A 13,415-nucleotide genomic window follows, 5' to 3' on the forward strand; every position below is an offset into this window, starting at 1 on the left:
GTCACTGCCCCACTCCCCCCCACCCCCCAAAGAAAATAAAAATAAAAATAAAAAAATTGCTGCTCTGCTTGTTCCTTGACTTTTATTGTAGCAGTTATTCCAAATGTGAAATTACAAAAATGACCTTTGCTGTGTTTTGGTTTTGGTTGTTTGGTTTTTCTTTTTTTTCTTCACAGATGTGCGGTGTGAGTCCGAGATGGGAGGAGAAGAAGCTGCCCCAGAGGTTCAGGGCAGAAGCATCCATCTCTGTACACCAGCTGACCCCTGATGATGGTGGTCCTCACCAGCCCTTGCAGTGTGGCGCCCAGGTACGGAGTTAACTGCAGACAGACATGCAGTTTGAGTCACATTCAAGCTAACCATTCTTCCCCCTACTACAAAGGTTGAATTTGAAAGTTCTTACTTTGTTTTTATGATGAATGTTTCCTTCCTTGATCTGCAGTTTCAACAAAAGAATGCACATTTTACTCATCCTTAATGGATCATGCATATGAATTATCTCGGTAATGACCTCAAATTCTTTCTCCGGGTCCCAAATCACCAAGTCTGCGTCGTATCCCGGAGCGAGGCAGCCTTTCTGGTTGTCAAGGCGACAAAGCCGGGCCGTTTCATGGCACAGGAGTCTCACTACGTCAGGCAGTGTGAAGCCACGTTTACTAGCTGAGCTCCAGAACAGAGAAAGTCCTGCAGCAGTGGAAGACAACGGCTGAGTGTCAATATTGTTTTTCCTCCTCCCATGCCTGGAACATGAAGATCTCCAAAGTGGCTCCCCATGCTGCTCAGGTGAGCTCTAATATGAGCTTCTCCCAGATGGCAGAGCTCTTGTCCTATCTCCAAAAAACATTTCAAGAACGCTGTTTGTCAATCAATGACTCTCTCCAGGGACAGTTAAAAGGTTCAATCTACTCAGTGCGTACTGGTTTTATTGTTGCCAAACCACTCTAGCTCAGGAATCCATCCAATTGTGGCCAGATAGTGTCAGCGATAAAAGAGGAAGTGTGACAATCATTGATTCATGAAGCATTTACCAAATTGCAGAGAAGATATTCCTCCCCAGGCCTGAGTGAAGTCGCCACGCTCCAGTTTTTTCAGCTCAGGAGTGCAGGGGGAGTGGTCCGACACCACCATGTCAATCTTGCCTTCTTTCAATGCAGACCATAGCAGCTCCTGTGTCAGAAGAGGGAGTCAATAGTGTCACAATCTGCCAACTCAAAACTGTCTGCATTTGTGAAGTCTTGTTGAGTTTACTCGGTTTGTAGACCCTCTTATTGGGGGGCAGCACTTGAACTGCGTGGCCCCGACCGGGATGTCTTCCGCACACAGACTCAGGTAGTGGTGTGTTGTCTCCACGGTCAGTGGTGCACCAGACTGTCGGGCCGCCTGGATTAGCTCCAGGGGCTGTGCAGAGGATAAGTGAACAATGTGGCACCGGACCCTGATTGAGGCAGAGGGTTTAGTCCGTACCCTTCTCCAGATCATTCCATTTTTTTATGTTTTATGTTTGACATGATATTCTCACTGGTACTGTCTGCAGAGTTCTGTCACTATGCGAATGGCTTCTGTTTCCATTACGTCTGGCCTGGACTGGAGGAAGGTGGAGTACTGGCGGGGATCTGGAAACGGGATCAGGTTGGGATATTAACCAGAGGTGGGCAATGATATTTTCAGTGGATTATTATTAATATAATAATAATAATCCACAATTATTACTAATATGGAAGTATTAGGGGAAGTATGTATGAAATGCAGTAACTTTAAATTGTATTATAATTTGCTCAGCATATTTATATGTGGGGTAAGAAAAATAAAGTACAATTTAACGGAAACAAACGTATAATTAAATTCAGTCCAATTGAATGTCAGGCAAAAATCTGGATAATAAGATATAGAAAAAAAAATTAAAACCTACCACTGGCTCCATCAGTGTTCGCTTCAACATCCCTCTCTGCGTGGAACTACAAAAGGGGAATTTGATCATTCCAGATGTCCTTGTGTGTTCCGTGAACTGGCTGTGTGAGCGTACCAGCAGAACACTCCCGGTGTCTTGCAGCTGCTTCATGGCAGAGTGGAGGTCCGAGTCAGTCACGTGGGGGAACTCGTCCACACCACTGTGGATCAGGAAGCACTTGAAACCAGCCACTCCAGCTTGGATCATCGGCCGAAGCTCGAGCTGTTAAAGATGCTCGGTTTGAAATGTGAACTCAGAGAAAATAACCATCTCATCACCTGACCTGATTGCCAGGAATCACTCCACCCCAGAAGGCAGTGTCCACAAAACACTTCCCTGCTGCTTCCCGCTGCTTCTCCTGAAAATTCCCCAGGGTGGTGGTAGGTGGGACACTGTTCCTGTTGCAAATATTATGTGAGGAAAATGTGCGACATTCAACAAGGAGTAAGGGTTTCGCAGTGTTACGAATCAGAAGCATCACTTCCAGTTGATGGAACTTACAGTGGCATATCCACAATTGTTGTCACACCACCGGCTGCTGCAGCTCGGGTCGCGGTCCAAAAACCCTCCCATGAAGTGCGCCCAGGTTCGTTGACATGAACATGACAGTCCACAATACCAGGCATTACCAAACTGTTGCCTGCGTCCAAGACCTGTAGCAATCATTAACATCAGTACTCTGTCAATCGTTTATTATCAACATTTTCAACATTTGACCTGCATCAGACCTTCATCAATCTGGTCGTCCCATTCCACCCTGCCTACATTCTCCTTGTCACCACTTTTTTTTACCTGTCCATTACTCTGGAGGACTGGTCCCAAATACAGGACTTATCAGTTTTCACAACGGTAACTCACTGGAACTTCTCTCTTCCTCGTGCCCCCTCCCTTTCACGTACTTGTGTTGTCCTCTCTCAGCTCGTGGCTCTACCTCTCCAGTTCCATCTCCACTTCTATGCTCATAACAAGTCCTGACACAAAGCAAACAGCTTTGAATTTTAGAATATATTTCTTTTCTAACAAGTCTTTTTTTATTTCAAATTGTAGAAAAAGCCTAAGAAATAATCATCATCACCAGGATGTCTGACTTCACTTTATTGGTCCTGCTTTTGCAAAATTGTAGTTCTAATTTCACAGTATAAAATAATCATTAATTTAGTGTAACTCAAAATACCTTACACATGTACAGTATACAATGGCTCATTTTGTCGACTTAAAAGATGTAATTTGATTTTACATATTGGGTAATGGTGCAAAATAGGTGAAATGAATTAAAAAAACGGAAGTAAAAGCTACTTGGCTCTGTGGTGGAATGTGAAGTTAGTAGTGCATTACAGGATTTAGCAGTTGTCGAGAGTGCAAAGGTTGTCAAGACAGGCGCAGTTGTAGCTGTGCACTAGATCTCTCTCACCATCTGCACGTATCCTACCTGAGAGCCATCCACCTCGGTGAAGTCTGCATGTGAGACTATTTGTTTGATTTTTCCATTTTCTATAATGATGACTGCAGGGCAAACTTCATTCCCAATGAGAACTCTCGTACTCCTCACAGCGGTAACGCAGGATCCCAGCTTCATTTCTGTTTCACCACTTCTGTGTTAATAGATAGATAGGTTACATCATGCCTCACATATAGCGGTTATATTTCTTTAGGCACCTCCCTCTGGTCAGTGTTCGAAAGGACAAACACTATTGACTTACCCTTTACTGTTTAGCTGCCTTTCCAAGGCAAACAGCCAGTGTGCTCGGAAGAGCAGAGTGGAAGATTATGACTTGTTATACTGGTGCACTGCAATGTTTGAAAGGGTGTCAACTTGAATTTCACTTGGCTAAGTTCCAGAGATCTCAAACGTATTTCAAGTCTTGCCTGACAACCTTTAGGATGCCGAAGAGCTCGACAATAGCACATTTCAACGCACTTATTTTAAAATAACCTAAATTCAAAAATTTAGATTAGATTAGATTAGATTAGATTAGATTAGATTAGATTAGATTAGATTAGATTAGATTAGATTTGACGGCAGGTTTTTAGTAAATACCATTATTAAGAAGAATATACAGTTATATATCCAGTTTGTGCACAATTCTATATTTATAGCCACGTTTTTCTTTGCCTTTCTTTTTTGAGTCGTTTTGTACATTTTGTATCAGTGATTCACCAATAAAAAAATACACCCAATAATAATAATAATAATAACAATAATAATAATAATAATAATAATAATAATAGTAACAGTAATAATAATAATAATAATCATGCTGTGTATAAACGGTGGTCAGGCCAACAATGCTGTATGATTTGGAAACAGTGGCACTGAGGAAAAGACAGGAGGCAGAGCTGGAGGTAGCAGAGATGAAGATGCTGAGGTTCTCTCTGGGAGTGAGCAGGATGGATAGGATCAGGAAGCAGTAGATCAGAGGGACAGCACATGTCAGGTGTTTAGGAGACAAAGTCAGAGAGGCTAGATGGAGATAGTTTGGACATGTACAGAGGAGAGATGTTGAGGTTGGAACTGCCAGGCAGAAGGTGGAGAGGAAGGCCAAAGAGGAGATTTATGGAGGTGGTGAAGGAGGACATGAGGTTTGTAGGTTTGAGAGAAGAGGAAGCAGAGGACAGGGTCAGATGGAGGAAGATGATCCGCTGTGGCAACCCCTGAAGGGAGAAGCCGAAAGGAAAAGAAGACACCCGATAATGCTGTCCATTGCTATTACAACGTCAACTACATCACAGGGTTGATACAGTGTTTTTTAATTCATGATCCAAATAAAGTACTGTAGATATTTTTCAGGGTTGATAGGTTGGAATACTGTGTGGACTGTGGATAACGCATCGATACGTTTCGTAAAATAATATTTTATTTTAATTCTTCATACTCATTTAATTGTTAGATTCATTTCTTGATTTATAAATATTCCTCCGGTATAAATCCAGAACGTTTCTTCCTGCTAAGCGTCAATCGTACGTAATGACGTCACATCCTAGGGTCGGAGCGTGACTGGCAGAGCAGCAGCAGCCGCCTGGCTGCGTTATGTAATTCATTTGATGCTTCGCGACTGTGGCGTTAGGCGCTTAAACGACGATGCTCAGGCATAAATTACCTTAAGGGAGGTCGGCGGTGATGATCTCGGCTGCCGGTAGAAGCGTTGGTGCAGAGTGATGAGCGCGCTGTGGACGTCAGTGGCCCATCCCTGAGGTGCGGAGACGTCTGCACAAGTGGCCTCTCAACATTCAAATCCGCCTCACATTCCCGAGGACAGAAACCGATGCGGGTTTGTCCCAGAGCAGATCCGCCCTCTGATTTAGCGGTGCGTCGCGGTGGTTTGGTGTAAACAATGGCGGGTCCGGGTCAGTCCCAGCAGCAGCAGCAGCAGCAGGTGGAGGAGCGAGCGGAGCACCTGGATGATGCGGAGATGGCTCTGCAAGGCATCAACATGCTGCTCAACAATGGATTCAAGGAGAGCGACGAGCTCTTCCGGAGATACAGGTACACACACACCGCTCTCTCACTGTCTGCATTGCTGCTGAACGGCAGGAAATATTGAACACGATATGCTGAGTCAAGTCATTTTACATACTGACTGTCATGTTTGGACCTCCCTCTGTCCATGAACCACTGTGGACTCCCTCAGCCTGTTTAGTGGTGAGTAGAGTAGATGGCCTTTATGATCAGCATATTATGTAATGTATTAGTATATCCATTAATAAAGGAATCAAACCGCCAGGACTGGCCTGAGATCCCCCACCTTTACCTTAAAGGACACATCTGTAATAAAGATGCAGCTGAAATCTGACATGTTTGGTGAAAAATACAGTGACCTCATAATCCCCACAGCCTTAATTCAAATTTACTGTAAAGTTTATTTATTTATTATTATTATTGAGGCAATTTTCGAGTGAGAAAATGTATCTTACTGTTTCATCTGTAACAAAGGGAAACACATTTCTCATCAGGAGTTGCACCTAAATGGCTGAGGACCAGCACGACCCAAATGGTTGTTGAAGTGGAACTTTTTACAAGTGTTTATGGTGTATGTCAACCCGTACACGTCATATGCTGACTAGTCGACTCACTAGCAAGCTAGTCTGTGACCAGTCGACTATCGATATAGACATGTAGGGCTGCAACGACTAGTTGACGTTCTGATGTGGGACCCTTTTTTTAAGTAGTGATTGATTTGTGCAATTATCTGTACAGCTGGAAGGTTACACCTCACTGTCTTGTCCTGACGTTTATGTGAGGATTCTTCACAGATTCAAATCATCCAACTCAGTTCCCTGGAGCAGGTCGAATTTTGAGGCGTGAAAGATGCTGAATATAGCTGTTTTTGTGCTCCCATGTTTTAGAAGAGACCTACTTTGTTCCTGATGTTTCCAGTGACGGTGTTAGCTACACAGAAATTTAGAATAGTTTCTGTTCAAGAACGATAATTTCTTTGCTATGTTAGTTTATTGTCCTAATAAGTGAAGTGACAAACTTCATACGCTCTGTTTTCAAGTCAAGTAAATGTACATGACACAACATTTGAATTTCAGTATAAAAATGTAATGTGCTGAATACTGCAATTGCGCAATATTGTGATCACGTAATTATATCGCAGTATTACCGTATCATGACACACGTGTCGTGATGCGTACAGTACCGTGAAGATCTGCCCTTAAGAGTTAAATGATGTTAACATTAAAAGCATAACAAACTGCTGTCGTAAACCTTTACTCAAACTACTCAACTTTGAGTTCTGAAAAGGAACTGTGAAAATCGTGAATTTGGGTTTCTCCTTGCTCATGAATATGTAAATAATGTCAAAATTGGGCCTTCATTGTTTGTATTCTATTTTCTACCTCTCTTCCTCGTCTTACTCCTCTAACTCTAAATTCTAATATTATGGTCTGTAGACTTAGTAGTTCAGGTAAAGTTATTCAGTGACACATGATCCGCAATGATCCTACATAACGCCCACACAAATAAACATCATTAGCCTATGATGGTGGTTATGCGCTTCTTGGTGTTTTCTACAGAATAATTACACTTTCATGCATTCATGTTAACTGGCCATCTGGTGTTTCCAAGTCTGTTCATGCCTGAGCCCACTGGCATTGATGTAAAGCGGACTGAAATGACTTCTTATTCTTCGTCTTTACAGTCACTGTGTTCTATTTATGTGCCTTGTTTTGTTCTCTGCAGGACCCAAAGCCCACTGATGAGTTTTGGAGCCAGCTTTGTCAGTTTTCTGGTGAGTGTAAACACAACAATCAAAGCACTGAAATACTCGCTATAAATCCTGATAGAAAATAAACCAGTCACGTATCGCTGTGATTGATCAAGTTGCTTGATAATATTGTGAATGTTACAGCCTTGCTGGGATCCTCCGACGTGCTCTCACCCATTACCATAATGGCTGCTCTCTCCGCGCAACAACAACGCTGCTCTCACGTTGAAGCACATTACTGTAACACTGTGTTCATCACTGTGGAGAGTCAGATTATTCACAGTGTCACAGTCAAACATGAGCTTTGATGTTGACTCTCATAAATGAGAGATGATGTCACTCTCGCCCCCCCCAGATGCTAAGTGCCCCCAGGGACAGTGGGGGTTGTGACTTACGACTGTACTGACCCTTGGTACGTTTTGTTCAAACGCTGCAGTGATGAATCACCACACCATCTTATCAGAACTAGTATTCCGGAGAGCGTTCGCAGTAATGCTTCAAAGTGAGAACTAAATTTTGTTATTTGAAAATTGATTTATAGTTTCAGCTGCACAGAGTCTCCGTGTTCATTACTCTGCACAAAGAGTGTTTTGTCCTCTAAAACTCAGTTACATAATGCAGCTTTTCTTTTATTTACTCTGATCAGGCCCAGGGCTGTTGTTTAACCCGGGATTGTGCTACTTGTATTAATCAAGCTTTTCTAAATCGCAAAAATATGTGCTATTGCAGAACGCCATGATGACATTCGAGGAGGAAAAGATGCAGACTGCTTGTGAGGACTTGCGGACGACTGAGAAGCTCTGCGAGAGCGACAGCGCTGGAGTCCTGGAGACAATCAGAAACAAGATCAAAAAGAGTGTGAGTGCAGGGAAAAAATGGTTATTTATATTACAATTCTTAAGAGGTTGCATTGATCCAGCATCCAAGTATGCTGACATTCATTCAGAGAAAGTGCACTCTGGGGCTTCTCTTTGCTCCCAGCGCCTGCTATGAGTGTGTGAGCTGCTGACAGGATGTACTCTTGTGTCCGTTGTGTGCAGATGGACTCGCAGAGGTCAGGCGTTGTGGTGGTGGATCGCCTGCAGAGGCAGATTATTGTTGCTGACTGTCAGGTTTACCTCGCTGTGCTCTCCTTTGTCAAACAGGAACTCTCAGGTATACATTCAAAAGAAACGGATCAAATATTAACTGTTGTAGTTCAATGAGTGTAGTGAATGAGACTGGAATGTTGACAGGTGATGGTCCTCAGAAATAAACTCTAGATTAGTTACAACTAATCACATTTGTTAAATGCAATATCTGTCTCTGAAATTGCAGTCATACATACATTACATACATGTTTTAACACAGTCTAACTTGCCAACAGCATACATCAAAGGTGGCTGGATTCTTCGAAAAGCCTGGAAGATGTACAATAAGTGCCACAGTGACATCAGCCAGCTGCAGGAGTCGTGTCAGCCAAAATCCTCCGACCAACAGGAGTCGCTGTCTGCCGACAACGCTAACCACAACACGCCGCTGGAGAACGGCGTGACCCCTGAGGCTTTGGACCGGCTCAAGGGCTCGGTCAGCTTTGGGTACGGCCTTTTCCACCTGTGCATCTCCATGGTTCCGCCGCACCTTCTCAAGATCATCAACTTGCTGGGTTTCCCTGGTGACCGGCTGCAGGGTCTGTCCTCGCTGATGTATGCCAGCGAGAGCAAAGACATGAAGGCGCCGCTCGCTACGTGAGTGTTGCTTTGTTCTTTTTGAACAGCTAAACCTAAACTAGTGAGCGAAACCCAGCATTGATACATTTGCATATAAGGAGCATATTCCTTCCAGTACTTACACACACACATATATCTTTCATCCCTTATTGTTTGAAGTAATATTTTGAGAAAAAGAATCTCATCCCCCTTTTGGACTGTGTCACCTAATGATGTAGTTTCTCTGGTAAATATTTCAGGACAGGTTAGTATTTTACTTTTGTTATTTGGCTATTTTAAGAGCATTGTGGTGGTTGGTTTATTTTATTTATGCCAAGATGACTATTCAGAGTCATGCAGTAGTTTTTTCAAGTCACTTATACTGACTGGTTTGTGTTGCTCAGGTTGGCTCTCTTGTGGTACCACACAGTCGTGCTGCCTTTCTTTGCTCTGGACGGCTCTGACACACACACAGGGCTGCTGGAAGCCAAAGCTATTCTCCAGAGGAAGTCTGTGGTTTACCCCAACTCATCCCTCTTCATCTTCTTTCAAGGACGAGTCCACCGACTGGAGGTATGAAACAGCTCTGCTGGTACCAGCTGTTAAGTTTCAAGGTACCAGCTGTTAAAAGCATTGAAAATAGGAGAAACCTCTCATTAATTGTATTCTGCTCACTCTCAGTGTTTTAATTCATTCTAATACTGGTTAGTTTTCCTCACATATACAGTTTGACTAGTCCTCATAGAGAGAGAAAACGACAAAAATCTGGTGGAGAAAGTCAGCAATTTGAAAGCGAATTTACTGAAATGGTTGCAAAAAAATGACCACAAGATGGCAGCAAAGCTAGTCTTCTTTAATATTGGTTGCATTAGTAATTCTCTCCTCTCAGATTGTTTTTGTGTTTGTGCTCTTTTCCTCAGTGCCACATCAACAGCGCTCTGGCCTGTTTCCATGACGCATTGGAGCTCGCCTCAGACCAAAGAGAGCTCCAGCACGTGTGTCTCTATGAGATCGGTATGTCTGCCATGTTGCGTTTTAATTCCTATCACTTGCTAAGTGTTTCTAAACTCCTCTTCTGTTTGTCAGGTTGGTGCAGCATGATCGAGATGAACTTCGAAGACGCGTATCGATCTTTTGAGAGGCTGAAGAATGAGTCCCGCTGGTCGCAGTGCTACTACGCATATTTGACTGGCGGTGGGTCTCATACAGTACCTTTCAGTCTGAGTTAGAAGACCTTTGTCAAGTTTTACCTTCTTCTTTTCCAGTGAATCAGGGTGCCTCAGGTGATCTGGATGGAGCGAGTGGAGTTTTCAAAGACGTGCAAAAACTCTTCAAAAGAAAGAACAACCAGATTGAGCAGTTTGCAGTGAAAAGGGTGCAGTTCGAGAGGATGGAATAAGTATTTAGACGGTGTTTGTTTGTTTCTTAACAGGATTTTGTTTTTCATCTCCAGGCTGACAGACTAAGAAAGATTTTCCCCACCAGAGAGCTGTGTATCCTTGGCGTTATTGAGGTTTTGTATCTGTGGAAAGCTCTTCAGAATTGCTCCTCCTCCAAACTACAGATAATGAATCAGGGTGAGCATGAAGCCATTTTAGCTTTATTTAGTCGCGAGCTCCATTTCCTGTTTTGATTCCGTCATATCGGGGTTTAGTGTTACAGAGCGTGAATGATGCTTCCTGCAGAGGCCTTAAACACCTCCTCCTTGGTGCCATTCACAAATGCCATGGAAACATGAGAGATGCTTTACAGGTACCCGCCTGTGCCGCACATGAAATGGCAGATCAGTCTGTTTACTCATTTCCTTTGTGATCAAGTCGTTTCAGCTGGCTGCCAGAGATGAATACGGGCGACAGATCAACTCGTACATTCAGCCCTACGCCGTCTACGAGCTGGGATGTGTTCTCCTGGCAAAACCAGAGGTAAGCCTGAATCTCATTTAATCTCACTATCCATTAAAATGCTTAAAATGTTGATCACATGGTACACCGGTAATGATGATTATCTCATCACCATGCAGACAGTGGGGAAGGGGAGGTCCTTGCTACTTCAGGCGAAGGTAATAAGATTATGGCCGTCATCAATTCATTTGCTTCTCCCCCGCCTCTGCATGAACACGATTCAATCCAATCCACTTTGTTTCAGGAGGATTTTACAGGTTATGACTTTGAGAACAGGCTCCACGTCCGCATCCATTCAGCGCTGGCTTCATTGAAGGAGGTAGTGCCTCAGTGACCGTCACAAGGACAGCTGCTCATGATGCTTGTTTTCAAAGACAGCATTACATTGTTGTGATCTTGATCATGTGTTATTATCCGGAAAGGATTTGGGGAAATATAGGTGTTTCGCAAACTGACCGTCATGGAAATAGGAGTCCCCTTTGAGGACGAAATAAAATTGGATTTTTCTCTGTGGAGCAATAATGTGAATATTTTAAACATCTATTTAAACAATGTCATGTTTGCTATTATTATTATTCAACAAATGATGGAAATATTCTACTCACCTGGGGCAAACAAAGCAAGAAAGAAACCTGGACAAAACGCTTGTTATTTGGGGAGTCACTAGATTATCTTGAAAACATAGCATTAGATTTAGTTTTGGATTCTAGCCTCGCTGTCGCTATAAGTGAGCCATTTCCCTTGATCAAATTTCATTTGGCTGTCGTTCGGTTATTTACAGCCAGCCTCACTGTCAACCGCAGAATGTGAAATACACAAACACCTTTTGCCGCAGCATCGCCTTTTGAGTCCAATAGCAATGTCACGGAGCTGAGCTACAGGGGCCGACACCGATTTCTAAATATTGAAAACCTTTTCCTGACTGTTCTGTGTTTATGTTGCTCAAAACCAGCTCAAGAAACACGCTCTTCTTGTTTCAGACGTAAAAGTTAAGTCATTTAAAAAGATGATTTTCTTTTCTAATAAAATGGTTTATCTGGAATCAATTTTAATGTTTTAAAGAATAGCAATCCACCTCATCATGTGGCCCTCATTGAATATTTTTTTTTTAGCAAATGTTAAGCCAGCTAAAATAGAAATGTCATCATGTCTTTTAACTGCTAGTTAAAGTAAAACATCAGCAAACAAATAATATCAAGCTTTTCTTCTCCACGAATGAATGTAGGATCCATGAATAGATGTACTGTTAATCATTCAGGAATCAGCAGCAATTTCTGCTCCTGTGCTGGAGTCCTTCATGCGTCTTTCTCGTGTTAGATTTCAGTGTCAGTGAACACTATTTTTGACACCAAAATGACAAACACCCATATTTCCCTGAAATTTTTATGTGTAAACACAGGATGCTTTTTCAGATCCATGAATATACTGTTTATTCTCAGAGACACAACAAAGACAAAAAACACACACTCAAGCAAAAAAACTACAAATGGTTCACCTGATTCTCACATGTATAATGACTTTATTTCCTACTTTTTAAGTTGTGCCATTCACTCGTCCTCCTCCAAAGGTCACATACTGACAGTATGCATGTCTGTGGATTCTGCCTATTTCCGCACTACAAACATATCCTACCTGGTAGTGTCATAATGCCAGTATACTGTAAACAAATTAAATCACTTCTTCTTTTTATCACATGTAATCGACTGTTAATTTGCCTAGAATAAATCAACACTGGAAGAGAGAAATTCAGAATCGCCGAAGAACACTCGCTAAAGGAACTGTCCTGTTCCAAAGACACATTTGCAGTAGTGATTACACGGCACTTGAAATCATCTGTCTTGCACACTATGCACAATACTGCAGGGTAAGTGAATTCTGCTAATACAATGTTTCCGGTACTCCCTGGTATGTACTGTAACCACTCATAGGTGCTGTTCAATGCCAAATGTTACGTATATTGCTGTCTTATTTAGGTCTCGTGAAGTGAGCAGTTGTTTTATTCAAATTTTATTTTCTTCTCTTTATTGCTGCTCTGTCATTCCAAATGTATCTGCTGATCTGTTTTGGGGTCTTCACATGCTGTTGCCTGCAGCTCTTAACTTTCTGTACCAGAGTGAGGCTATAAGCAGTTCTGAACCTAAATGTGACATGAATTGCGTCCAAGCTTATTAACAAAGTATACTCAAAATCTGGAAATTTATTTCCGCATTACCCCTCTGTAAACAATTAATCTGAATGGGAAAAAAAGAGTCCCAAACGCATCAGTTTCGCTGAACAACAGTAACATTCTTCATATGCAGTATTATGTTCCTGAGTTTTCTTGTTTGCTGATCTCATATTTCTGTGTTGGGTGTAAATGTGACCGCTGTGAGTGGTCGTTGCAGTGATGTCATGATGAAATGTCAGTAAAGTCATCTCCCCACTGTGATGAACGTGTGTTCCTGAATGAGTCCATTCACTTCTGTTAGTGGGGTTTTAAACTTTCGGCCATGGTGTGGCAGGGGATCATTGAACTCTTCAATAAACTTGAACCTGGACTGACTATAAGCCGCCATCTTCCGTGACACACTCTACATGGAGGTCGGTTACAGTTCAGGAATGTACAGGGAAGCTGAAGTCCAGTGAAGCCAAGGAACCTTTTAACAGGTAGGATATAGGTTTTTGCCAACAG

General features: G+C 42.5%; 2 protein-coding genes across 14 annotated transcripts; one reads left to right on the plus strand and one right to left on the minus strand.

Moving 5' to 3' along the window:
* Window positions 1-79: 79 nt before the first annotated feature.
* Window positions 80-6,617, minus strand: zgc:103559 (Allantoinase, mitochondrial). 12 transcript variants are annotated; one of them, XM_053850309.1, is made up of 14 exons: window positions 5,524-5,601; window positions 5,047-5,364; window positions 3,649-3,736; window positions 3,378-3,540; window positions 2,450-2,601; window positions 2,232-2,346; window positions 2,024-2,170; window positions 1,910-1,955; window positions 1,520-1,613; window positions 1,249-1,435; window positions 1,029-1,167; window positions 512-684; window positions 404-436; window positions 80-320 (listed from the first exon to the last, which is right to left on the minus strand). In XM_053850309.1, exons 4-14 carry the CDS (start codon window positions 3,522-3,524, stop codon window positions 171-173), a joined length of 1,383 nt encoding a protein of 460 aa, XP_053706284.1. In that variant the 5' UTR covers window positions 3,525-3,540; window positions 3,649-3,736; window positions 5,047-5,364; window positions 5,524-5,601; the 3' UTR covers window positions 80-170. The 12 variants fall into 12 exon arrangements, with proteins under 12 accessions (XP_053706284.1, XP_053706267.1, XP_053706274.1 ...); XM_053850292.1 differs by lacking the exon at window positions 3,649-3,736; XM_053850299.1 differs by having other exon boundaries at window positions 3,378-3,736.
* On the plus strand, window positions 4,919-13,172 carry ttc39c (tetratricopeptide repeat domain 39C). 2 transcript variants are annotated; one of them, XM_053850223.1, is made up of 14 exons: window positions 4,919-5,432; window positions 7,131-7,179; window positions 7,885-8,013; window positions 8,196-8,310; window positions 8,522-8,882; window positions 9,248-9,416; window positions 9,764-9,857; window positions 9,930-10,037; window positions 10,109-10,218; window positions 10,297-10,420; window positions 10,498-10,595; window positions 10,661-10,765; window positions 10,864-10,902; window positions 10,989-13,172. In XM_053850223.1, exons 1-14 carry the CDS (start codon window positions 5,281-5,283, stop codon window positions 11,076-11,078), a joined length of 1,743 nt encoding a protein of 580 aa, XP_053706198.1. In that variant the 5' UTR covers window positions 4,919-5,280; the 3' UTR covers window positions 11,079-13,172. The 2 variants fall into 2 exon arrangements, with proteins under 2 accessions (XP_053706198.1, XP_053706207.1); XM_053850232.1 differs by lacking the exon at window positions 4,919-5,432 and adding an exon at window positions 5,841-5,940.
* The last annotated feature ends 243 nt before the right edge of the window (window positions 13,173-13,415 follow it).

Source organism: Synchiropus splendidus, chromosome 1 (genome assembly GCF_027744825.2).
Source record: "Synchiropus splendidus isolate RoL2022-P1 chromosome 1, RoL_Sspl_1.0, whole genome shotgun sequence".
NCBI classification, from domain to species: domain Eukaryota; kingdom Metazoa; phylum Chordata; class Actinopteri; order Syngnathiformes; family Callionymidae; genus Synchiropus; species Synchiropus splendidus.